Source organism: Colobus angolensis, unplaced genomic scaffold (genome assembly GCF_000951035.1).
Source record: "Colobus angolensis palliatus isolate OR3802 unplaced genomic scaffold, Cang.pa_1.0 Scaffold124, whole genome shotgun sequence".
NCBI lineage: Eukaryota > Metazoa > Chordata > Mammalia > Primates > Cercopithecidae > Colobus > Colobus angolensis.
Genome location: NW_012113586.1, coordinates 907,993 through 935,540, shown reverse-complemented (window position 1 = coordinate 935,540; position 27,548 = coordinate 907,993). Strand labels below are relative to the sequence as shown.

The following is a 27,548-nucleotide window of genomic DNA, read 5'->3' as shown; positions in this document are numbered from 1 at the left end:
CACCTTCACTGTGGTGTCTCAGGGATGTGGCTGGTGCTGCACAAGAAAATGTGGCTGTTTGTCGAATGGGAGAAGCAGAGAGCTACAGCTTATTATTTAACCCATAATTATTTAACCCATAATTATCATATTGAAAAATTCTTTGTGAACCCTGATGACTCAACACCTGTTGAGTCAGATGGGCATCACTTGACATAGCATGCTGACCTTCCCTAAGCATGTGGACAATTCAGTTGTCTCAGTGTTACTTGTTTAAAAGACTATCATTTTGCCCCATTGAATTTACTTTTGTGAAAATCAATTGGTCCTATAATTTTAGCCATTAACTAACACATAAGCAATAATTTCCTCAAAATGGATTATATGCCTAAATTTAAAGGCCAAACTATATACCTCTTAGGAGAAAACATAGATTAACATACTCAGAAACTTGAGTTAGGCAAAATCCCAATGCTTCCTGGTAGAAGAAAAAAGTTGAAATATGAGTCATGATCAAAACTAAAAATGTTTGCATTTTTAAAGACATCAATAAGATAATGGAAACATAACCCAGAGACTGAGAAAAAAAATTTCGAATCATACATACATTTGCTAAAAGATTTGCATCCAAAATATAAAATACACTGACAATTAAATAGCAAAAAGACAAATAAACCAATTTTAAATTGGGCAAAATATTTGAATAGCCACTGCACCAAAAGGGTACTGGAATAGCTAATAAAGCACATGAAAAGATGGTCAGCATCATTGAAATGCAAATCAAAACTACAACGAGGCACCACTTCTTACCTACTGGAATGCTAGAATAAAAATGAAGGACACTAACAATTGAGGAAGTGAAATAACAATGATGTAGAAAAACTGAAATACTCATGCATTGTTGATGGGACATGCAGCCATGCTGGAAACCAGTTTGGCAGTTTCTTAAAATGTTGAAGATACATTTACCATATGACCTAGCACTTTCACTCCTAGCTGTCTACCCCAAAGGAAAAAACCTATGTCCACACAATACATGAATGTGAATATTCACAGCAGCTTTATCCATAATAGTCCATAGAGTGCAAACACATCAAATATCTATCAACTGATGGAAGAATAAACAAATGGGAGTGATCCATACAATTTAATAGAATTTAGCACCTAAAAAAATTAAATATTGATACATGCTACAACATAGACGAACCACAAAAGCATATTCATCTACGTGAAAGAAGACAGATACAAAAAAACACATGTTGTATGATTCCATTTTTACGACATCCAGAAAAGACAAATCTGTAGAGTCAGTAAGTCAATTAGGTGTTGCCTGGAGTTGGGGAGTGGGAATAAGGGGTGGTATTAATGAGCATGAGGGATTTCTTAGGAATTATAGAAATGTTCCAAAACAAGATTGTGATGATGGTCACACAAGTCTAAAATTTTACTAAACATAATTGAACTGTACACTTAAAACAGGTGAATGTTATGATATGTCAATTACACCTCAGTAAAGCTGTTTGAAAACAAAAGAATGCTAGCAGTGTCGCCTTACTGGCCCCTAATCAGTCTTGCTTTTTGTTTTATTTCTTGTTTCCTTTAGTGTTTACACTTATCAGTTCCACTCAGAGACTCCAGGAGACACTGGCTGAAATCTACCAGCCTCCAGAACTCTCAACAGCTGAGGGAATGAGTGACCCTCTCCTGAAGGTGATGGGGATTATTAAGGTGTATTCCAGCATCTGCTATAGCAGGTACAGGCAAGTGATGCACCTGAGTGGTTTCAGGTAGTGCTCCACACATCTCAGCAAGACTCAGGGCCTGAAGCTAGTTCTGATAGCTTCAGAGAACAAGCTGCTGCATCCTGGGTCACAGGGCGAAGTGCGTTTGAAGCATTGATAGTCAGATCCCAAGTAGAAGGTGAATGTCTACAACATGGGATGAGGTAAAGACCCAGAGTGGGGTTTCAAATCAAATCATTTCTGGAGTATTACTTCCAACAATTGCAGAAAGCATTCTTGTTAAATGTTTATGGTATGTTCACCAACATAGACCATATGCCGCACCATGAAACAAGTCTCAGTATATATCCAAAGATCAAAATCATACAGAGTATATGCTCTGGTCACAATAGTATTTAATTATAAAGGCATAACAATAAGATATCTAGAAAATCCACAACTTTAGAAAACAAGCAACATGCTTCTGATGAACACTTGGGTCAAAGAAGAAATCACAAGGAAATATTTTAAACATCATTAACTGAATGATGAGAACCCAGCATTAAAAGGTTGGATACAGCTAACATAGTGTTTACAGAGAAATTTGCAACTTTAAATGTCTATAGTGGAAATGAGCAAAGGAGTAAAGTTAATTATCTATGATTTTATCATAAGAATCCTGAAAAAAAGAGTAAAATAAACCCAAAGTTAATAAATGTAAGTCAATGAAAAAATAATGAAAATCATGAAATAGAAAAATGAACAAACAATAGAGACAATCAATGGTCAATTTTTCTGTACTCCATGCACAAAACCTATGAGGTAGATTTGGGGAAGAGCTGAAAGATAACAGAGAGCAGGCAGAAAATCTTTCTGGAGTGAAGGAAATGATCTATATCTTCTTTTGGGTGGTACTTAAATGGGCATATATGACTGTCAAGGTTCACTGACACTGAACACTTGAGATCTGGGCATTGTAATGCATATAAATTACCTCTCAATTTTTTAAAATAGAAGAAAGTGTCTTGGGGAGCTTATGATGGAGATATTTGGGCAGTTCTGGGGCATAGGCTTCAAAAGCACTTACAGCATCTTCAGTTCAGGAATTTGCTGAGAATTGTTTTGCAGGCAAAACTATGGGATAAGTTCAAACATCTATGATAAAAGTCATTGTGGCATACAACTAAAAATCCCTACTTTTGTGGTACAGGCCATATCATTAAGTGGTTATCACTAGAGAGCTTTCCTTCAATGATGCTCTTCATCTAGGAACCCAGAGCTCTCCAGGGGAAAATGGCAACTGAAGTTTTGGATATACTGAGTTTGAAAGAAAGTCATCTCCATGAAGCTTAGTGATTGGAGCTGTCACCATTGCAAATTTCTAAATTTTGCAAGATACCAGCAGCATTTCAAATGATACTCTGACAGAGGAGATAATGGGCTAACGTAAATTTCCCTCCAGATGTATTTATTGCACAAGAACAAAATTCACATTTCACTGGGAGATTTCTCCCCAAGATCACAGGTTGCAGATCCCAGACAGCTGGTATCAATTGGCCAGTGTCCTGTTAAGGCTAAACCCAAGACTCTTTATCACACTGCAGCATTAAGATTGGATTTCTCCTACTGTTCCTGGGAAGAACTAGATATAACATAAAGGTCAGTATTCTTCTGAGATAAGGGATCCTGCAGGAGGAGACAGCAATGAGTGTGTGGCCAGAGTACAAACTGATATGACCTGGGCCAGAAGCCACAGTGCATAAAGCTTCAGACCTGCCATAGGGGATGAGGTGACCAGCACCCTGATTACTCTGTCCACCTTTTAACAATCTAACAAATGGCTGGAGCTTTTGCATTTTTTTTTCAACTACCACTGGCCGTGGTGGGGACATGGAATTTTTGCAAAACAGAGGGTGGAAGAAAATAAGGGATCTGTGTGAATATATAAGCATTTGACCACCCTTCTTAGTCCCCTCCTGGATCACCCTAATCAGATCTGCTCTCCAGCATCTTCTGTTTCCTGGCGAGGGTTTCCTGCTACTTTGGATTGGCCATGACGGGCTGGAGCTGCCTTGTGACAGGAGCAGGAGGGTTTCTGGGTCAGAGGGTCGTCCGCCTCTTGGTGGAGGAGAAGGAGCTGAAGGAGATCAGGGTGTTGGACAAGGCCTTCAGACCAGAGCTGAGGGAGGAATTTTCCAGTAAGTAAACTTGGGTCATGGGTGAGTGGCTCCATCTTAAACCCTCCATGCATGTTGGGAGGTGGACCTTGTCTAGCAAGTTATGGAATGTTGTAGTCAAATCAAAGCCAATCCCACATCCACAGTAATCACAAAAGAAATATTAAATGGTATAAAATGGCATAGTGGGAAAGATACTGGATGTCATCTCTGGAGACTGGATTCTGGCCCTGACCCAGAACTTGAGAGGCAGCTGCTTCAGCCGCCACGCATTTTTTCTTCTCATCTAAAAAAAAAATCCCACATCAATTCTCTTTCTTGTCTACAACTCATTTGTTCTGAAGCATTTTGTTTTGCCAATTGCTGTGCAACATTCACAAAGACCACCATTTACCTGGAGACCTCACCAGTGGGTCCCTGTCTGTCTAGACTTCCCCAGGCTTTGTTTTGTTTTGTAGCATCCTTAGCATCTTTAGTGAAGGCAAAATAAAAGGAAATGGAAAAAAAGGATGAGTGTGTAAGTGTGTGTGTGCATGTGTGTGACAGAAAGAGACAAATGAGGGGGAGAATCACAAAGAGAGAATGAGAAAGACAGAGTGAGAGAGAGACAGCATCAGTGAGAGAGAGAGTGCACACAAGTGCACAGAATAGAGCAGAGACAGAGTAAGAGGCAATATGAGGCCAGACATGTCTCACTTAGATTTCACATATATAGCTTTTTTTAAAACCATTTGTCTCTGTTATCACCAAAATAAATTGACAGCAGAATTTGAAGGAGCAACTTCTTATGCAAATAGACCCAAGAGGGAGTTAGAAGAGGGGTCACAGGCCAGACACGATGGCTCATGCCTGTAATCCCAGCACTTTGGGAGGCCAAGGTGGGCAGATCACAAGGCCAGATGTTTGAGACCAGCCTGGCCAACATGGTGAAACCCTGTCTCTACTAAAAATACAAAAATTAGCCGGGCGTGGTGGTGTGCCCCTGTAATCTCAGCTACTCAGGAAGCTGAGACAGGAGAATCACTCGAACCCGGGATGTGGAGGTAGCAGTGAGCCAAGATCACGCCACTGCACTGCAGCCTGGGTGACAGAGCATGACTCCATCTTAAAAAAAAAAGAAAAGAAAAGAAAAAGAAGTGGGGGTAACATCCAACTGAACTAAGAACCCATCAAGGTGCAGAAACATAGCGTGACTTGCCAAGAACATCTGCTTAATGTGTAACAGAGCTCAGACGAGAGCTTCATCCAGAGGCTTCATCACTTGGCCCTGGAGCTGATACTTGGCAAAATGGGCCTTCAGTCTCTTCCTTTGCCTCCATGTGTGTCCCAAAACAATTCCCTGTCATTTTCCCCAACCCAAAGGATTGGGGGGACTGTGTGTCTACATGTGGGCTCTGGCTGCCCAGAGAGTCCTGCCCTGTGCACAGAGAAGCCCCCCATTGACTGCACTCCGGGACCACACCCAACAATCTACTCTTCTTTCACTCTTCTCTGACCTCTGCAAATGTCCCATTTCCTCCACTCTGTTTTAATGGTGTATTTGATAAACAAATATTAATGCACAACCAATATTAAATGTTTGTAATCCTTGTGTCTCAGCAATATTTGCAATCTAGCATCTGATATCAGGAAAAAAGCAATACTCAGCCTAGAGGAACAGTTCCCCTATAGTGAAAATGCAGGGGGCATAATGGATGGGCAGGGGTCTGTATGAAGATAATACAGAGAATCATTTCAGTGTTCTTTCTGTGCCAGGCACTGTGCTAAAGGTTTTGCATGTGCTGACTCATTTACTGCTCATAACAACCTTATGAGATTGGTAATATTATTAGCCTTATTTCTTACAGATGACGAGACAGAGAAGTTAATCAACTTGTCCAAGGCGCCTCAGTTAGATTATGGCAAAGCTGGATTTGAACCCAGACAGCCTAGTGCAGCTTCTGTGCTCTTAAGCTGTAGTTGTCTAGCAGCTTCTCTAGACCTCCCTCTAGCTCAAGTCATGTCATAAAAGCAACTGCATTTAGTCTACATAAAACACTTGCCAAGTCCACAAGTCTCCAAGTGCGTTGGAGAAAGAGGAAGCTATGGCTTCATCAACAAAGTCCCCTTTCCTGGTCCTTCTAGATCCCTGCAAACTCACTGGGGAAGAGTCCTTTTCTCTCTGCTTTGGAGTTCTTCTGCTTTGACATAGCAATTCCTTTGAGCCAGTCTTTCTGAAGTTGGCAGCAAAGAAGCAGAGGAAGGGAGTAGGAAGGACAGAGATGGAAAAACAATCAGAGAAAATTCCACTCTCAGGCTGTTAGCCACCTCCTCCCCAGCAGCCTCTTTCCTACCTCCCCCACTGCAGGGCCTTCTTAGAGTTGCCTGACAAAGGGAAGGGTCTGGAAATAGACAAAACATGGCAGAGGCATCAGGAGAGCAAATGGTCCTACTTGTACCCCAGGAAGGAATTTCTCCAGCCTTGAATTTTTCACTCTGAATTTTACTATCACTGCTTTTTAGCCTTTGTTGCCAGTTTCAGTTAAACTGGCTTATTCTTACTCTTTCTCAGAAAAGTTGATTCTAAACAGCCAGTCCTGCACCTGGGGTACAGGGTACAAAAATGACAGGTGGGATGGGCCGATTTGAGCCTTCACTAGAAGCCTGATCTTAGGTCTCTCCTTAACCTCTCTCAGCCTCAGTTTCTTCACCAATAAAGCGGGATTCAGAAAAGCTTCCTCATCAGATAGAGATAAAAGGAAAGACGCAAGCCGTGAGCCGCATGCAGATTATAAAGCACAAATGAGTGTAGCGTATTTATCTGAGTTCCATGTAGCATGGTGTTCATTTTGTGGGCTAATTCCAGGTGACAACCTTACTGGCAGCATCACTACCTGTGGATTTCAGAGGAGCCTGAAAACATTGATGTTGTAACCACTAACCCTGGCTAGACAGCTGGGATGTTAGTTCATCGGTGGCTAACTCATTGTCAGCATCTCTGTCTGCTTTTGATGCTATTTGATAAGAGTTTTCAACAAAATTCATCATATCAATGAAATTCATTCATTCATTCATAATTCATCATTTTATCATTTTATCTATAATTCCTGAGTCATGGCTCTACTCTCCTCCCAGTTGTCCAAGCAGGAAACTGTGGGGGTGATTTTATCTTCCCCTTTTCCTCTCAGCCCGGCTCCAGTAGGTACCAGGACCTTCAAGGTAAGGTCTGAAATTCCAATCTGGTGTATCTCTCCCCTCCTCTGCTTCCACTGCTGGACCCTGCCTCCAGCCCTCATCTAAACCTTGGCACAGACATTCTGATTAATCTCTTGATCACCTGGATTTCTCATATCCCCTATACCAGTCCGTTTTATATCCTCAAGCCAAGGTTAACTTCCTGCATCACAACTCTGCTTCTGTTTCTCTTTTATGTTTTTTTTTTTTTTTTTCTTGAAACAGTGTTTTGCTCTGCTATCCAGGCTGGAGTGCAGAGACATAATCTTAGCTCACTGCCACCTTCACCTCCTGGGCTCCATCCATCCTCCTGCCTCAGCCTCCCAAGTAGGCACTATAGCCCGGGTAATTTTTGTACTTTTAGTAGAGACAGGGTTTCACCACGTTGTCCAGACTGGTCTCAACTTCCTGGGCTCAAGCGATCCACCCTCCTCAACCTCCCAAAGTGCTGGCTGGAATTACAGGGGTGAGCCACCATGGCCAGTCTGTTTTTCTACTTCTTTTACATATAATTAATAGGTGTTATTTAGTAAGATGCCAGAGACCCAAAATCATTATTCCTGGTTACAAATAGAATTAAATTAAAATATTTTCCTCTTATAACCAACTCTCTATAATCACCTTACTCCCCTTAAGAAATACGGTGAGCTTCCCATGGCTCTAGCAATGCTTATATTCCAAGCACACTTGACAACGCACTGTTCAGATTAGTTTCCTGGAATGAGGTGAGGTACAAACAAATATTTGCTCTTTCCCAATCAACCGCTATGCATGCTGATTTCTGTGCCTTTGTTTACTTGTTCCTTTTATGGAATGTACACCCTCCACTCTAACACCCCCACTCTAACCATCCTTGAACACCTATGAAACATCACCTTTATCAGAAAACTTCCTAGCCAGATCCAGAAATCCTTGCAACGACCTGACCCATGTTGATACGAAGCTCCAGAACAAGACCAAGCTGACAGTGCTGGAAGGAGACGTTCTGGATGAGTCATGCCTTAAAAGAGCCTGCCAGGACTTCTTGGTCATCATCTACACCACCTCTATCACTGATAAATTCTGTGTCACTCACAGAGAGTCTATCATGAAAGTCAATGTGAAAGGTATAGTATCCTGGGGAGGAGATGGAGCAATGTGGGAAAATGAGAATCAGAAAGAAGGACAGGATGGAAAGAGAAGTTTCTCCACTGAACACCTGCTGTACTCTGGGCCAAGTGCCTTTGCTGATCACTACCAACTAGAGAGTTCAAGACTGCTAACTTCAGATTTTTAGATGATAAAACTAGAGCTAAGAGATGACAAGTAACTTGTTCCAGGTTCCCCAGATAAGTAAATCAGTAGGAGAGTTAGACTTTAAACTCACTCCTGTGTGACTCCAAAGACTGTGGAAGCTCTTTCAACTGTGGGTAGAAGTGGACTCCATTGTGAAGGGGAGTGAGAGTGATGGAGGAGGACGAAGTGGGCCTTTCATGCTCTATTCTGTATACCCCTGTACCACTGGTTTAAAAAAATAAGCATTCGGGCCTGGCGCGGTGGCTCACGCTATAATCCCAGCACTTTCAGAAGCCAAGGTGGGCAGATCACTTGAGGTCAGGTGTTCAAGACCAGCCTGGCTAACACGGTGAAACCCCATCTCTACTAAAAATACAAAAAACTAGCCTGGCATGGTGGTGGGCCTGTAGTCCCAGCTACTTGGGAGGCTGTGGCAGGAGAACTGCTTGATACCGGGAGGTGGAGCTTGCAGTGAGCTGAGATCGCACCATTGCACTCCAGCCTAGGCAAAAAGAGCGAAACTCCATCCAAGAAAAAAAAAAAAAAAAAAAAAAAAAAAACTCTTCCTCCTGAGAAACAACATTTTTAGATTTATTTTATTTTCTTAATGTTGTCATGGATACTGGGTAGCTCCGAGTTCAATATTATGTATAATCATAGAAGACAACTTTTCTGTTACAGAACAAGTATTTCTGTGATTCCAGCCTTCCCATATGTGGTACCAGATTTGTATTTTACTTTTTTGTCCTATACATTCTATTATTTTTGGCTATTGCTTTAAACACCTTTCAGAAGTAGGATATGTTTGAGTTATAACGAAAAATCACATTTCTCTCCACAAGAGATAACCTACTCCTGGTGATGTTGAACCTTTTCCTGCTGGAAAGAATGGAGTATTCAAAAGGTGACAATCTGACCAGAGATAACCAAATGAGCTTTCAACACAGACTGGGGACGAAGTCCTGGCTTTGCCCCCATGATTTGGGGATAATTTAACTCACCTTGGTAAGCCTCAATCTCTAGTTCTACAAAACGGTGATGCTAGAACTAAGATATCATTGCAAAGTTGAGAGAGTGAAATGAGAGCTACGGAAGGCACTGTTCCTATTTGGTTCAATAAACATCACTTCTTAGAAACGGTGTCCATACCTTGCGGTCAAAGGACCACCCCGTTCCCCCCGCCACCTAATTCCTTGTAAGGCCACCCGGATAGTACAAATTTCAGCTCAGGGCTCTTTCCATATTGCAGTGCTTTCTCTAAACTGACTCTGAAGATCATCAGATTTAGAGATGAAAGATATAGGCTGCAAAGAGAGATAAAGACAAACATAGGCCATCTCCAGCTAAGTGGAGCAGAAATAGGGTGCTCATGTTCACCTTCTGCTTGTGCCTCTCCCTATAACCTCTGCAGCCCCCATGACAATCCATGGGATGACCTGTCTTCAAGCAGTCCTCCAGCCCCAGAAGGGGGGCAGTAACAGAGCATTACCTTCAAAGGAATATTTATGAGAACACCTTGAAGGAGCAGAGGGACTGTTCAGAACAGGCTCTCAGGTAGAACTCTACTGCTGGCCTCTCTTGTTCCAGGGCCATGGCCGTGACGGTCAGCACCTCACCAAAGCACAGGCACCTGCTGCATGTGCAGTTTTTCCCAGTGTCTGAGGGGCTCACACTCATTTGAGGGACCACGGAGGGAGACAGACACATACCATCCCCCATTTTCATTCCTCTTGAGCTTCCGCCTATCAAGGTACCAGCCAGATGCTGCAAAATGTATAAGTCCCAAACACTTTAATACATCCTTGGTTAAAACTTTAGTTGAAAACACAGTATGCGGCCGGGCATGCTGGCTCACACCTGTAATCTCAGCACTTTGGGAGGCCGAGGCGGGTGGATCACCTGTGGCCAGGAGTTCAAGATCAGCCTGGGCAACATGACGAAACCCTGTCTCTACTAAAAATACAGAAATTAGACAGGCAAAGTGGCAGGCACCTGTAATCCCAGCTACTCGAGAGGCTGAGGCAGGAGAATCGCTTGAACCCAGGAAGCAGAGGTTTCAGTGAGCCAAGATTGTGACACTGCACCCCAGCCTAGGTGACAGAGTGAGACTCTGTCTCAAAACAAAAAACAAACAAAAAAGAAAACAGCATACAAAATAAGATAATGAAAAACCTAAAAGGGAGCAGTCGACATAAGCAGCTTTGAAATGCAATCTTCTGGGCTAACATTATCCTTTGTTGTGACAATAAGGAAGTTACAGATTAATTTAAAAATTGTAACAATGACTACAACATTCCTGACGTGGGGAAAGACCCTATTTATATTAGATATATGCACATTCTCATTCTTGTTAGCATAACATTTATTCCTATATTAATTTTTTCTCCAAGAAGTTTTCTGAAATATTTCGCTAAATCTCAAAATAATTGTTGCAAAATGTAACACTTCATCTCAGGGTTCACAGCTTGTATGTACATTTGTAGTAGTAAACTACACTTACTAAAAAGGTATGTTAGAGAAAATACACTGTCCTAGAAAACAGACCTTGCTCATCAGTCTTACATATTTTTTGCTTTGATTACTTTGATCTTGTTAAAAACAATCCAGCTAGCCTGTAAGTTCTGGACATAAGGGTTTTTTTTTTTAATTTTTAATTTTATTACTTTTTATTTTTTAGCTTTCATGACTTTATTGTTAACCAATGAATATTAGAATATTATCCAAAATTAGAGATAAAATTGTAACTTAATTGTACAACACAAAATTATGCTAATGGTAAAAGCCTACTGGGGTTTACCAAATACTCATTAGTGTATTTTTACCTGGACTATATGAACATGTGCTTGCGACTCCTAATGATAAGTTATAATTGGTTTGATCTCTATGAAAATCCATATTGCAAATGGTTCTTGTTTAGAAAAATTCACACAGCCTTAAAAATGGATTAAGTCCATTTTAATCCTAATCTACAAATAGATCATAAGCAGCAAAATATAACTGATAATTTTTCAATGCTGTATCAAACTGATGTAGCTATGGTAGTGCACATAATTCAAAATGAGGAAAATTAACAAAAATCCAATGAAAGTTCAGGTTTTTCCCTGTTATGGCAATTGCTTTAAAGTGAACATTTATGTTTCAAAACATGAATAGTACGGTCCATCATCCATTCCTTTGATGTACTGCAAGTAGGAACATTCTCTTCCCTAGGATTCTGAAGCATGTGCACAAACATGGTACAACAGTCACTTCAAGGGTAATGAGCTACGTTTTGTCCTACAACGTTCAAAAAATATGTTAAACGCAACCTTTCCTTTCATAATGTCTGTCCAAATTAATCCTTTTAAAGTCAGCAAAATCAAAAAAGCACAGGAGACATTTTCAGACACAAGTTGAATCTACTGTGCATAAAAAGGTTTAATAAAATGGCAATTTTAATAGATAAATGGAAATTTGAGTGTGTAATACCAAATGGAAAGTAGCTGAACCACACAGAGAAAACAAGGCTTTACATAGCTCCAAATTTAACTGTTTTACAATAAACAAAGTATTAGAACATGTGAATATTAGAACTTCCTCCCAACTGGAAAGATTTCTTCAGTAAGATATAAATGAAATTAATATAAACTAAAATTATAATTTCTGAAATAGAATTAACAAACCAAATTTAAGCATCTTTAATTAGAGATTGAAAAGAAAGAAGCACAGTGATCTAGAAACCAAATATACTGATTACATAACTATCATACCAGCGTACAGACATTCTTCATATGCTACAAGGTTAGCATCTCTCTCTCACACACACACACTCTCTCTGATTCTCTCTCTCACTCTTCCTCAGTCATACAGCACCCTTCCAGGATGATAGTATAGCAGTGTGGAGCTTACCATTTTAATACAAATCAGAATCCCAGTTTGACTCAACAAAAAGGTAGTTAAAAATTTAGCACTCTAGATATTCTGAGGGAAAATAAAATATCAAAAGTATTTCTTGATGATTGAGGCTATCATTATGAATTATAAAACATATAGCTACACACTCCACTGTGTTTGAACAACCAGTCATTGCAGGTGGAGTAGTGAGGTAGTATCGTTGTCCCCTCCTCGAGACTGATGTTTTTATACGCTGCCCTTCCAGAAAGGTCCAGGTTTTAAAAAATAATTAAAATCAGTTACCAACAAATGTATATTTTCTTTTATTAATCATTTGCTTTTTTTAAATCAGTCTATAAAAGAACGAAACTTTTAAAATCTTGCAGAAGCTGTTTCATCAATAAACTCTCCTAGGACCTACTACCGCTGTCTGAACCTCTGTGAAATGTAGGCAAGAAAAGGCCATCAAAGGATTACAGGAGACAAAACACCAATCAATGTAGCTGTTAAAGATGACTGTGATTAAATAACCAAATATCAAATATCCAATAAGGTAATTAAATTTGTATTTAAACAAACTAACCACCAGCTGTACATACATTATTAAATATTCTAATATCTTTCCTGATGCATAGGCATATTCTACATAATGATCAAAGACTGTCCACTGTGCTACTACCATCATTTTAAACACTGACTGATCTGTATGATGGCGGAATTATGGCCATTTTAAATTGCCTTTTAAATAAATTCCCTTTTCTCTTTTTGAATGGTGTGTGTGTGTGTGTGTGTGTGTGTGTGTGTATATATATGTTATATATATTACATATATATAAATTTTAAAAATTTATGTTGAGACCAATGAAGTATATTAACTTAAACATTTTTCTTTAATGAGAATATGATATTGCATATTTGAGACAAAGTTTTAACATATAGATTATATCTATTTTACTAATACTCTCTTTAATAGGTAAAACCCAAGTTGGATAATAAACCACAGATTATTGTAAAATTTGGAATTATCTACTCAAATAATAGATCACCAAATAAAATAAAATAAAAAATGTTAATAAAAAGTGTATTCTTATTTATGTTTGGGGGATGGGATGGATTTCACACCACTAAGCCACATGTTTCTGTTTAAGGTTTATAAATTACACTGAAATAAGTAATCTTTCATTTTGAGAGATTCAGATTGTATTAAATTTAAAATGTTCATTGATTTGAGCATTGAGAACATCAGGTGATTAACCTAATGATGTTTTCAAGGAGAAACAAGTGAAACACTTCATAATCCTTGGTAGTGGCACTAAACCATGTTCATTAATAGAAGAAACATAGATCAAAAGTAGTTGTTCATAGTTGAATTAATTTACATGTTATCTACTGAATTAGACTCATTATGGCAACCTAAAATAACAGCAGAGATTAGCTCTCAAAAGACAACGAGTTTATTTAAACGAAGGATTGCAAACAGGAATGCACCGGGTATAGCAAGTCGTAGGTACATCTGAGAGGTTGGGGTAGGGGGAAACTTTTAAAGGCAAAAGGAAGTCCACAGAAGCTACTTTAAAACAAAGTTTATTGGTCCCAGAAGCTGACTGCAGGAGTTGACATTGGCTTATTGGTGGAGACAGCCATTGCTAGGCATGTGTTCTTGAGAGAACATTTTATCTGCAATGCTGTAGTCTTGAATATAATACAGTTACAGAAATACGTGTGTCCATGCAGAATGAGCAAAGTGTGTAAGACCTGCTGATGGCGTAAAGCATGTAGGATGTGCCATAATCTCTTGCGGGTTTTAGGGAGTCCTTGTGATAGTTCTTATCTCAGATATACGAGCATGGGCTCCCCTCCTTCATGACCCTCCAGCTCCACTTCACCTGGATCTGACGATAGTGGACTTCATCTTGGTAGTAACAACTTTCACATCAAAGTTTTAAGAAAATATTCTTTTTCCCCTTGGAGTGTAGGTAGTAAGAGGCAAGACTGGAAGTGGGGAACCCAGCTGGTACAGTAGTTCGTGGAGGAGAGGTTGGAAGCTTGGAGGAAAGAAGTGTTTGTGAAAAGGCAGAGGAATGGACACATGGGAGAGGGATGTTAGAGCTGAATGAGCGGACTTCTTGATGAGAAAAGGAGGACTTTTGAATTACTCTCAGATTTCTGACTTTCAGGGTGGCTGGGTCCAAATACGTAAGTGGAAGTTTTGGTGGTAGGGCAGTGAGGTGTTTCCTCACTGATAGTTTCTTTCTATTCTGTCAATGTGGCTTAAGATAAGGCCATCAGCTGTCAGTGGACAGTCAGAATCATGACTGGGGATAGGGGTGAGGATATTTGGTATAGATAATTGTTTCAAAATATGGGAATACAAACTTGAATGTAGGTTTTTGTGATAGTGTTGAGAGCTCTTCTGAAGATAAAGGTGCGACTGTCCCATAGATATTACTTTTTCCAGCCAATCCATTTGGAAAAACATGACAAGGTGGTTGAGTTTCTCTTTTCTCTCTGTTTGGACATGGACAATGCAAATGTGACAGAAGAGCAAGGTGCAGAAATGCTGAGGGAGTTTGAAAGGGTGTAATTATAGTGATAAACCATGAAACCTGACTTTGAACCAGAAAGGGTGGAATCCATGGGTTGTGGCACAATGCATGGTCAAACAGCCCTTATAGTTAAAATAAAGAAGCAAAAGTGAATGGCAAGATGTGGTCTTATAGTTGGGGCATGACTGTTTCAGATTTTGATCTGGTGGTGAGGTTCTTCATGACTATGGTCATGGGTGTCTCTGGTGGGGTGTAGACAAGTGCAATTGGAGAAGAAGTGAGAGTGTTGAGGGTGTTGGGTGGATAATCTGTGTGGATGCTAGAATTTCTAAGAACTGTGGCAGTAGTTGGGTATGAGGAAGCATGAGAGGTGAGAGCTAATATTATCACTAAAAATCAGGGTGTGGGAAGTATGGGGCATGATTATGTGTTGGGCAGATATGGTGAGAAGACTTTCTAGGTTGTTGAACACCTCTAGTGTTGGCTTATTGGGTAGAGGGAGGGGAGCTCTGATTGGAAGTTGTAATGGTTACCTCCTATATCTGACTATCTACTATGTAGAGTGGGAAATTCAGATTTAGATTTGCTGTATTGAAAATACAATGGTTTCTTGAGGAAGTAGCCAGAGAAAGAGGCAAATGGGTGTTCACATGGTTATTGAAGACGAAAACTGACATTTGGATACAAATTTCAGGAAGATTTGAAGATAAATCTTAACTATAAAAGTGAGTTATGCCAGAAAGAAGGATGTTGTGATAAGGACCAGTCAAATGAACTTTGCTTTAGGTGTGTCTGACAAATTTGTATTTCTTGATTACCTGATGTATGCCTTATAATATTTTCTTAACCAACTCCTTTATTTTGTTTGGTTTTCTGTATTTGTGTATGTGTGTTTTTTCTTCCGTTTTAAAATTACCATAAGAAAACTAATAAAACACTCAAAAAATGAGGGAAATATTTTATATTTCATGAAAAAAACTTAACATTAGAAGTATGTTAACAGCTTTATTTGTAATTGTTTTATTTCCTCTCCTTTACTTCCTCTCCCTCCTCAATTCCCACGTCCAATCTTTCCTCCTCCTTCTTCTTCTTCTTCTGTTTTGAAACTGAGTCTCGCTCTGTTGCCCAGGCTGGAGTGCAGTGGTGCCATCTTGGCTCACTGCAACCTCCGCCTATCAGGTTCAAGCAATTCTCCTGCCTCAGCCTCCCTAGTAGCTGGGAGTACAGGTGCATGGCACCACACTAGGTTAATTTTTTATTTTGGGTTACTGGTGTGAGGCACTGCTCCTGGTCCCATGTCCAATCTACCCCAAGGTCTGACCTGGATTATGTAATCACCATGTGGCTTGTTTGTGGTTTTACACAAGTCGAATCCATGAAGCAGAGTATGTAATACTTCAAGCTCAGTCTGTTGGTTGAAGCAAGTTGTAAGGCAAATGTCCCTGGATAAAAGGGGATAGGTAAGAGACTGCACATCATGATAGGGGAATGGCACATGTGTTCAGCAGAGAGAATGGCTGGAAGCTATTTTTACAGATGCACAAATGTACCTGACAAAGTATCAGATTGACAAATGTTCAAAAGCTTGACACTATACCCTGCTGGCAAGTTTGTGAGGGAAAAGGCATGTTTGCCAGTGGTGATGAAAAATGTTACAACCTCTATGGAGGGAATCTTGAATATCTAATAAATTTAAAAACACATTTACTCTGTCTTCCAAGTAGTCTCTTATAAGTAGCTAGGACTCAGGTATGTGCCACCACACTTAGCTACTTTCTATTTTTTATGTTTTTGTAGAGAGAGGGTTTCACTATGTTGCTCAGGCTGGTCTTGAACTCCTGGCCTCAAGGCGACTCTCCTGCCTCAGCCTCTCAAGGTGCTGGGATTACAGGCGTGAGCCACTGTTTCTGGCCTATACTTCTCTTTGGCCACAGTAATCCTACTTCTAAAAATTAACCATAAGGTCTATCAGCAGAATTATCCAACTGAAGAAGTGAGAAAAAAAGAACAAAAAAGAAAAGAAAGAGATCCTCAGGTACTGGAGGAACAATATCAAAAGGTCTAACGGATGTGTAGTTTGGGTCTCAAAATGAGGTGAGAGAAAGAACGGGACTGATTTTTGTTTTTGAGGCAATAATTGTGAAATTATTCAAATTAGGTAAAAAGCTGAAAAATTACAGATTCAAAAAGCTCATGGAACTTCAAGGAGGCTTAAAAACAAAGAAAGTTATATGTAGATGCCTCACAATCAAACTAAAAATTAAGACAAGTGGAAAAAAATTAAACGTAGCCAAAGGATGCAGGACAGAAAACGCTGGTACCTTTGTAGCATCAAGCACACCCGATTTTGATTACTCTCATCGTCCTCCAGTAATACAAACAGGATGATTTGGAGAAATTGTTGATTATGGGACTGAGGCTGGAAATATATAAGATGAACCTGGGGCATCTCATAATGCCAGAGTGAGTTTCCTTTCCCGTGAAAAATGGAGTAAAACAAAACAAACACCACGATGGGGCATGTGAAAGGGCCCAGGAGGCAACTGAAAGCGCTTGCAATGGCCAAAACAGCAACAGTTTGAGCAACAGAACAAAGAAGGATCAAACTGTAACCCCACATAGAAAAATAAATATCCAAGATTCCATACTGCTATGAAGAAATAACTGAATACATACATTCATGGGGGGGAGAATAGACACATCTGTGTGGAGTAAGTCCGTATAATTTACACGGATAATCCACCCACAAGGAAGTAGAGCACAAGTTCACTCTCCTTAAATGTGGGCAGTACATAGGGACTTTTTCTAAAGTGTCCAGCATGGAAAACGTGAAAAAGCCTGAATTCACAGTGGAGAAGGCTGATGAAGTGGAGCTGGAAGGTCATGAAGGAGGGGAGCCCATGCTTGTATATTTGAGATAAGAACTATCACAAGGACTCCCTAAAACCCGCAAGCGATTATGGCATATCCTACATGCTTTACACCATCAGCAGGTCTTACACACTTTGCTCATTCTGCATGGCCACACGTATTTCTATAACTGCATTTTCTTCAAGACTGCAGCATTCCAGATAAAATGTTCTCGCAAGAACACATGCCTAACAATGGCTGTCTGCACCAATAAGCTAATGCCAACTCCTGCAATCAGCTGCTGTGACCAGTATATTCATTTCCAAGCAGCTTCTGTGGACTTCTTTTTCCCTTTAAAAGTTTCCCCTTATCCCAACGTCTCAGGATACACCTGTGACTTGTTATACCTGGTGCATTCCTGATTCCAATCCTTCATTCAAATAAACTCATTGTCTTTTAAGAGCTAATCTCTGCTATTACTTTAGATTGCCATAATAAGTCTAGTTCAATAGATAACATGTAAATTAATTCAACTATGAACAACTACTTTTGATCTATGTTTCTCCTATTAATGAACATGGTTTAGTGCCACTACCAAGGATTATGAAGTGTTTCACTTGTTTCTCCTTGAAAACATCATTAGGTTTATCACCTGATGTTCTCAATGCTCAAAGCAATGAACATTTTAAACTTAATAAAATTTTCACTCTGAAAGGTCCCCTTTTTTTCAGTGTAATTCATAAGGTTTAAACAAAAGCATGTCACTTAGTGGTTTGAAATCCATCCCCCAAACAGAAATAAGAATATACTTTTTATTTAAATTTTTTATTTCATTTAATTTGATGAACTATTATTTGAGTAGATAATTCCAAATTTTACAGTAATATGTAGTTCATTATCCAACTTGGATTTTATCTATTAAAGTGAGCACCAGTAAAAAAGATATGATTTATAGGTAAAAACATTTCTCTTTAAACATGTAATATTATACTCTCATTAAAGAAGAACAACATTTAAGTTAATATGCCACACTCCACTGGTCTCAACTAACTTAAAAAATTTAAAATTAAAAAAATAGCACTCAAATTGCGAAAAGAAAGTTCATTTAAAAGGTGCTTATCTATACAATGTTATTTATCTGCTGAGTACCCTTAAACAAATCGTTTTTCCAGCGGTCCATTATCAACTCTGTTTGCTCATCTAGAAAATGCAGTCATGATGGGATAGTGTCCTTGTAGAATGATACAAGCACTAAATTTGTTATTCTATGTAATGCCTAGAACAATGCCCAGCATGTTTCAGTGCTTTTAAAACTGTTAGTCCTTCTCATTACCCATAAAATATTTCCTTGGTAATCGTCCCTTTCCAGGTGATATGTACAAAAGTAATACAAACAGCACTCAGTGGAAGGTCTTTGCAGATGCTTCTCACAATAAATCTGGACTAAAGTCCATGCCTAAGTTCTTACTGAGAAAGGGGACAACACCAGCCCAGATCTTCAGTAGAAGCAGACGGTGTGAAGAAAGCTTCTTCCTGCCTTCTCCTCCATTTGCAACAGCAGCTCCTCCAGACTGTCTTCCATGTCATCTGACTGCTGCAGGCACTGGCAAAGCTCATAGATGAGGAAAGCTCCCAGGGTGGCATCTTCCAGGGTATCTTTGATGTCCATGTTGATCACATGCACAGGCTGCAAGGTCTGCTGTTCTCTGGAACACAGAACTTCCACCACTGTGTCATAGACACTCTCCTCACAGGTGAAGATGACATCAAACAAATCAGTGCACTCCTGAAATCTTTCTGGACCGGGCTTGATTCTCTCATTTCTTCCCAAGATGTGTAAGATTCCATTGTGGGTGTAACATTCTCTATCTTTCCTGAGGAGGTCATTGTACATCTCCTTATATGTTGTTGCAAAATCATAAACTACAGGACGACCGGGTCTTGGTCCTGGCAGCCTTACATGAGATTCAGTTCCGAAAGACCGGACACTCAGCCCTTTTCTCCTGAGGATGCTGTGGGCCTCCAATGCTCCTGTTGATGTTGCTCACACACACCACAGCCACCCTGAGTGAGGAGAAGAGCATGATGGCGGCCACTGGGAACCAGAGAGACACAGCTGCCTCAGCTGCAGCACGGACTCTGAGCCAAGGAGATGACCACCTATACCCAGGTCTTCCAAATGAGCTAATGTGGCGGCACAGGAGGCAGGTTTATATTGAGTCACCTTAATTAGTGGGTGGAGACTTCATGACTTCTGGATTGATTAGGTTGTGATAATGGACTCCTAACTCATCACAAGAACCATTAAGATGATTAAATTACCTCAAGCAGTAACTGTCAACAAAGGTGGCACCACCCAGTCCGGATTCATTTAAAATCTGGAGTTTGCTCTGTTGGTTGTACTAGTGAATGGGGGCTGCTATTCACAATGGTCAAGACAATTAAGCTTCCTGCAAGCATGTCATAGGACTCTCCAGGGACCTTCAGACATGAAATTGGATGATAAACATGCTGACAATTTCCAAGGCCGCACCCTATTTAATGATGAATTACAAATATTGTTGCTTGTTTTAATTTTCATAATGTTCAAGAAGTGCAGTTGCATAAGTCATAGGACCACTGTATATAGCTTTGTCCAGAAACTCACAAATTTTTTTCACCAATACAAAAAGAATCCCGTTCTGAACAATGTATCTGCTTATGCTATTTTAAGCGTTATTGAACACCACATTTTTCTGCATTTGATATTATTGAACTAATAATGATTCTTCAGGGAATGCAGGAATTGATGCAATCCTCTGCCTCCAAGTACAGCTGTGTTTGAGCTTTTCTACACTTAAATGCAATGTTTAGAATTTTTTTAGTAGTTGTATAATTTATTAAGAAAATAAAAGAGATTTTAAAATTATGAATGGGGTTTCAAAAAATAAGATAATCAAGTCACTTTTGAATTGATTGGATTATGATAATGGACTGCTACTCACAAATACAATCAAAATGATTAAATTCCTAATTCAGTAACTCTCCACACAGGTGGCCCCACCCAGTCAGGACTGATTTATAGGTGAGCTCACCCTCACCTCACCCGGCCCAATTTTACTTGTTTTTATTAATCTTTCTTAAATGTGTGTATAGCTCACGTTCATTTCAGTATAAATCAGATCAGAGACATCACTTTTGTCCCTGGTGCAGGGACAAAATCTATCTTTGAAGCAACATACTGTATTTTTTTACGTCCCTCTTACGGTGATTCTTACATTGCAAATACAGCAGGTTCTCAAATAACATCTTTTTTTTTTTTTTTTTTTCATTTTTTGAGACACAGTTTTGCTCTGTCAACCTGCCTGGAGTGCAGTGGTGCCGTCATGGCTCACTGCAGCCTCAAACTCCTGGGCTCAATCAGTCCTCCTACTTCAGCCTCCAGAGTAGCTGGAACTACAGGTGTGTAACACCATGTCTGGTTAACTTTTTTTTTTTTTTGTAGAGGATGGGGTTTTACCATGTTACCCAGGCTGGTCTCAAATTCCTGGGCTCAAGTGACCCACCCGCTTCAGCCTCCCAAAGTGCTGGGATTACAGGCATGAGCCACTGTGCCCAGCCTCAAATAATATCATTTTATTATAATATTAATTTAAAAAATTGACTTCCGGCAGGCCAATGTCTGCGTGGGGTTTGCATATTCTCCTCATGTCTGTGTGGGTTTTCTCTGGATACTCTTGTTTCCTCCCACATCCCAGAGATGTGCAAATTAGATGAACTGATATCTCTATGGTCCCAGTGTGAGGGTGTGCCCTGTGCCCCGGATGGGGTCCTGTCCAACACTGGGTCCTGCCTCACACCTAGAGCTGCCAAGATAGGTTCCAGCCACCTGCCACCCTGAACTGGAATCATCAGGTTGGAAAATGAGTGAATGAATACAAATTATTGAAAAATAAAAATTCATAAAACATCCAGTAATCATACAAATGCAAGACAATAACGATGAGAGTACAAAATAGATCAGCCAGCCTGCAGTGTCTGTCATTATTGATTTTTTAATTGTGTAGTAGTATGAGGTACTCCTTACGATTTTTTCTTTGCAAACATTTATTCCTTGGTTTAACTTACCACAACTGCAACCGCCATCACCCACTGATTCACCAAAAATTAGGTGAATAATAATCTTACTAGGTTTTATTAGGCTTTCTTAATTGTATGTACAGCTCACATTTGTTTCTAAGTTTAATATTCTAAGTGTGCTGAATCTTTATTTAGAAATTTGGTGATGTTTTTGTGACTCTTGTTCATATCAATTAGCCTATGATAAAATTAATTTTATTATACATCATTTCACTTGAAGTCATCGTTTTGGGTTTGGTGGCTCACGCCTGTAATCCCAGCACTTTTGGAGACTGAGGCAGGGGGATCACCTGAGGTCCAGAGTTCAAGAACAGCCTGGCCAACATGGTGAAACCCTGTCTCTACTAAAGAAATACAAAAAAATGTGCCGGGCATGGTGGCGGGTGCCTGTAATTCCGGCTACTCCAGAGACTGAGGCAGGAGAATTGCTTGAACCCGGGAGGCGGAGGTTGCAGTGAGCAGACATCATGCCATTGCACTCCAGCCTGGGCAAGAAGAGCCAAACTCCGTCGCAAAGCAAACAAACAAACACACAAACAAATTAGGAAACACCTTAAAGTTTCTCAAAGTGTGTTCTTAGACTAGCAGCATTAGCATTAATTGGGAACTTGTAAAAAATGAAAATGTAGACCCCAAACCAGTGAATCACAAAGTCTACTGGTGAACCCCAGAGGTTTGTGTTCTTTTCTTCCCATTTCCATGAATTGTTCAGGTTCACATAAGTGATAATGTTTGGAAAGTCTTCTCTCAAGTAGGTTTCTCTGTGGGGAGCACAGGAGATAAACTGTCTGAATTGCTGTGTATCTTTCCTTCACCCTGACACAGGGGCCACATCGTGGCTGGGTACAGGATTGCTGGGCTGTAGTCCTTTCTCTCAGTAGTCCTTAACTGTCGTGCCACTGTCTGTTCCAGCACGAGAGATAAAAAGTCTAATTCCAGCATCATTCTTCTTCTGTAGATAAGATGCTCTTTTTAATTGGATGTTTGTAAAATTTTTCTCTTTCTCCTTAGTGTTCAAAATTTTTACCAGCAGATGCCTCAATGTTTCTTATTTCTCTTCACTCTAGTCCAGTATTTCTCCATTTTTTCATCAATCCCCACTTATGGAGCCTTTTTAGACACTTTTTCCTAATCGCCATCTCATACAATTTTAATAGCACAGGTATATTGTATATTTGTTTATGTACTGTATTTGTGCTTTGTACATAAAGAGAGTGAGATTTTTATTCACTCCCCCAAGAATCAATATTTGCCCCATTAGGGACAATATCACCCCCTTTTCATCTCTGTTGAGAGAGCATAGTTTAACCTGAAACAGTGAGCCTTTTATTACAGTTCAAGGAATAATCTACTATTCTTGGTTTAATTATTGTCTTCTCTCCATTAATACCTTTTACTGCTTGTGACACTTTGTTATTCTTGATTTTTCCTCCAAGTCCCTTATCTTTTCTTCATGGTTTCTTATATTTTTGCTTCCTGTTTTGAAATATTTGTGAAATCAAATTTGGATCTCAAGGAAGACCATCCCGTCTCTCAATTCACTCACTAAATTATTTATTAGTTTGGCCTCAGAAAGCATGGCCCCCTTGAATTTTTTTAATGGAGTTGTTTTTTTCTTGTAAATCTGTTTAAGTTCCTTATAGACGCTGGATATTAGACCTTCGTCAGATGCATAGTTTCCAAATATTTTCTCCCATTCTGTAGGTTGTATACTTTGTTGATAGTTTCTTTTGCTGTGTGGACCCTCTTACATTTAACTAGATCTCACTTGTGAATTTTTCCTTTTGTTGTTCCTCTGGTGTCTTTGTAATGAAATACTTGTGCTTTTCCCTGCCCAGGATGGTATGGACTAGGTTGTCTTCCAGAGTTTTGATAGTTTGGCATTTGACATTTAAATCTTTTTTTTTTTTTTTGTATTTTTAGTAGAGACGGGGTTTCACCGTGTTAGCCAGGATGGTCTCGATCTCCTGACCTCGTGATCTGCCCGTCTCGGCCTCCCAAAGTGCTGGGATTACAGGCGTGAGCCACTGCGCCCGGCCGACATTTAAATCTTGAATCTACCTTGAGTATATTTTTGTATATGGTACAAGGAAGGGGTCAAGCAGCAATCTTCTGCATGTGGCTACCCAGTTATCCTAGCACCATTAATTGAATTAGGGAGTGTTTTCCTCATCGCTTGTTTTTGTCAGGTTTGTCGGAGATCAGATGATCAGGTGTGTGGCCTTATTTCTGGGCTCTCTACTGTACCATCGGTCTATGTGCCTGTTTTTGTACCAGTACCATGCTGTTTTGATTACTATAGCCCTGTAGTATAGTTTGATATCAGGCAATTTAATGCCTCCAGTTTTGTTCTTTTTGCTTAGGATCGCCTTGGCTATTCAGGCTCTTCTTTGGTTCTTTACATATTTTAAAATACTTGTTTTTTGTTCTATAAAGAATGTCATTGGTCGGTTGATAGGAATAGCGCTGAATCTGTAAATTGCTTTAGGCAGTATGGCCATTTTAATGATCCCATCCATGAGCATGAGATTTTTTTTCCATTTTTTGTGTCTTCTCTGATTTCTCTGAGCAGTTTTTGTAATTTTCATTGTAAAGATCTTTCACCTCCCTGGTTAGCTGCCTTTCTAGGTATTTTATTCTTTTTGTGGCAGTTATGAATGGGACAACCTTTCTGATTTGGCTCTTGGCTTGGCTGTTGTTGATGTACAGGAATGCTAGTGATTTTTGTGTTTTAATTTTGTATCCTGAAACTTTGCTGAAGTTGTTTATCAGCTGAAGGAGCTTCTGGGCCAAGACTATGGGGGTTTTCTAGATATAAGATCACATCGTCTGCAAACAGAGATAGTTTGTCTTCTTCTCTTCCTATTTTTATTTCTTCCTCTTTTTATTTCTTCCGCTTTTTATTTCTTTCTCTTGCCTGATTTCTCTGGCCAAGACTTCCGATACTGTGTTGAATAGGAGTGGTGAGAGAAGGCATCCTTGTTTTGTGCCAATTTTCAAGGGGAATGCTTCCAGCCTTTGCCCATTTGGTATAACGTTGGCTGTGGTTTTGTCATAGATGGCTCTTATTATCTTGAAGTATGTTCCTTTAATACCTAGTTTATTGAGAGTTTCTAACATGAAGGGGTTTTGAATTTTATCAAAAGTCTTTTCTGCATCTGTTGAGATAATCATGTGTTTTTATCTTTAGTTCTGTTTATGTGATGAATTACATTTATTGATTTGCATATGTTGAATCAACCTTGAATCCTGGGGATGAAGCCTACTTGATTGTGGTGGATTAGATTTTTGATGTGGATTCATTTGCCTACTTGATTGTGGTGGGTTAGCTTTTTGATGCTGGATTCATTTGCAAGTATTTTGTTGAGGATTTCTGCATCGATGTTCATTAAGGATATTGGCCTGACGTTTTCTTTTTTTTGTTGTATTTCCACCAGGTTTTGGTATCAGGATGATGCTGGCCTCATAGAATGAGTTGGGGAGGAGTCCCTTCTCCTTAATTTTTTTGGAATAATTTCTGTAGGAATGGTAACAGCTCTTCTTTATACATCTGGTAGAATTCAGCTATGAATCCATCAGGTCCTTGGCTTTTTCTTGTTGGTAGGCTATATATTACTGACTCATTTTTGGAGCTGATTATTAGTCTGTTCAGGGAATCAATTTCTTCCTGGTTCAGTCTTGGGAGGGTGTATATGTCCAGGAATTTAATCATCTATTCTAGGTTTTCTAGTTTGTGTGCATAGTGGTGTTCATAGTAGTTTCTGATTATTATTTTTATTTCTGTGGGGTCAATGGTAACATTTCGTTTGTCATTTCTAGTTGTGTTTATTTGGATCTTCTCTCTTTTCTTCTTTATTAGTCTAGCTAGTGGACTATTTATTTATTTTATCTTTTTTTTTTTTTTTCAAAAAACCAACTTCTGGATTCATTGATCTTTTAAATGGTTTTTCATGCCTCCATTTCCTTCAGTTTAGCCCCTCTCATTTTGGTTATTTCTTGTTTTCTGCTAGCTTTGGGGTTGATTTTTTCTTGCATCTCTAATTCTTTCAGTTCTTTCAGTTGTGATGTCAGGTTGTTAATTTGAGAACCTTATAACTTTTTGATATGGGCATTCAGTACTATGAATTTCCCTTTAACACTGCCTTACCTGTGTCACAGAGATTCTGGTATGTTATATCTTTGTTTTCATTAGTTTCAAAGAACTTCTTGATTTCTGCCTTAATTTCATTATTTTCCCATAAGTCTTTCAGGAATATGTTGTTTAATTTCTATGTATTTCATATTTACCCAAAAGTCATTCAGGAACATGTTGTTTAATTTCCATGCAATTTCATGGTTTTGAGCAATTTTCTTAGTCTTGACTTCTGTTTTTTATTGTGTCATGGCCTAAGAGTGTGTTTGGTTTGATTTTTGTTCTTTTGCATTTACAGAGGATTATTTTATGTCCAATTATGTGGTTAGTTTTAGAGTATGTGCCATATAGTGGTGAGAAAAATGTATCTTTTCTGTTTTTTAAGGTTTCAATATTTTATTCAAGTTTTTTTTTTTTTTTTGAGACGGAGTCTCGCTCTGTCGCCCAGGCTGGAGTGCAGTGGCGCGATCTCGGCTCACTGCAAGCTCCGCCTCCCGGGTTTACACCATTCTCCTGCCTCAGCCTCCCGAGTAGCTGGGACTACAGGCGCCCGCCATCTCGCCTGGCTAGTTTTTTTTTTTTTTTGTATTTTTTAGTAGAGACGGGGTTTCACCGTGTAGACCAGGATGGTCTCGATCTCCTGACCTCGTGATCCGCCCGTCTCGGCCTCCCAAAGTGCTGGGATTACAGGCTTGAGCCACCGCGCCCGGCCTATTCAAGTTTTTTTTTAAGTGATGTTAATTACAGCATTTCAAGGGGAGGATCTAATTCCACACAAAATGGAAGACTCTAAAATGTACCCATTAAACTGCTAAAAGACAAATTGAGTGGTGAGAATATAACAGAAGTCCAATTTAGATTCTGAGTGTTGTCACCATGTGATTGCAATCACACAGAAACTCCAAGCTCATAGCTAGAACTCCTGGAAGCTATTTCATATTCTGGTGCCACGGCAAAAATTACAACACAAGAAGGAATAAGTCCTGAATTATTGGCTTCATCACATTCCTTAAATATTGGGTGGTTTTTGCAAATTATGGCTTTCCAATCTACCTTAAACCTACAGACACATTGGCTTAAGATATATTGTCATGTAGTCTCACCCTCTGATTCCCAGAGCCCAGTCTCTTTAGGACCATAGCACCCCACTGCTGGCCTGGCCCTCCACATTCAGTCTACTCTGATGCCTTTCCTAATGCAACTAATTGCTTTTGAGTCTCCAGCACTATCTCAAAAAAAAAAAAAAACTTTTCAGTTTCTACTTACCCATAACCTGTAAGCCCCCCTGCAGTGCAAGGAGTGTGCTAAGAAAACTAGTTTTTCATTTTAATTCTTACTCTCCACAGCTCCTAACAACAGGGGATGTGAAATGACAGGGGAAGTGTTAGAGGCATCTGTTTCCTAAAACCATTATCACTCGCAGGCTTAGAGAATACTTCACAATGTTGGTCATTTACCACTTGAAGGTAAACTAACTCCATATTTTCTCTGCCACCAGATTAATTTTTAAAAAGATGAGACTGTCTCTCCAGAAACTCAAATTGCACAGAGACTGTAAAAGGAGCCAAGAGTACAAAAAGGGCCGGGCACGGTGGCTCAAGCCTGTAATCCCAGCACTTTGGGAGGCCGAGACGGGCGGATCACGAGGTCAGGAGATCGAGAC

At 39.6% G+C, this 27,548-nt stretch overlaps 1 protein-coding gene and 1 pseudogene across 1 annotated transcript; one reads left to right on the top strand and one right to left on the bottom strand.

Annotated features, from left to right (window-relative positions):
- The first annotated feature begins 3,753 nt into the window (after positions 1-3,753).
- The window catches only part of LOC105505262, a 25,736-nt pseudogene continuing 1,941 nt past the window's right edge, over positions 3,754-27,548 (top strand).
- On the bottom strand, positions 19,133-19,718 carry LOC105505261 (putative RNA polymerase II subunit A C-terminal domain phosphatase SSU72-like protein 2). The gene is given in 2 exon segments (XM_011933050.1): positions 19,133-19,660; positions 19,662-19,718. Coding segments are annotated over 2 exon segments (585 nt in total).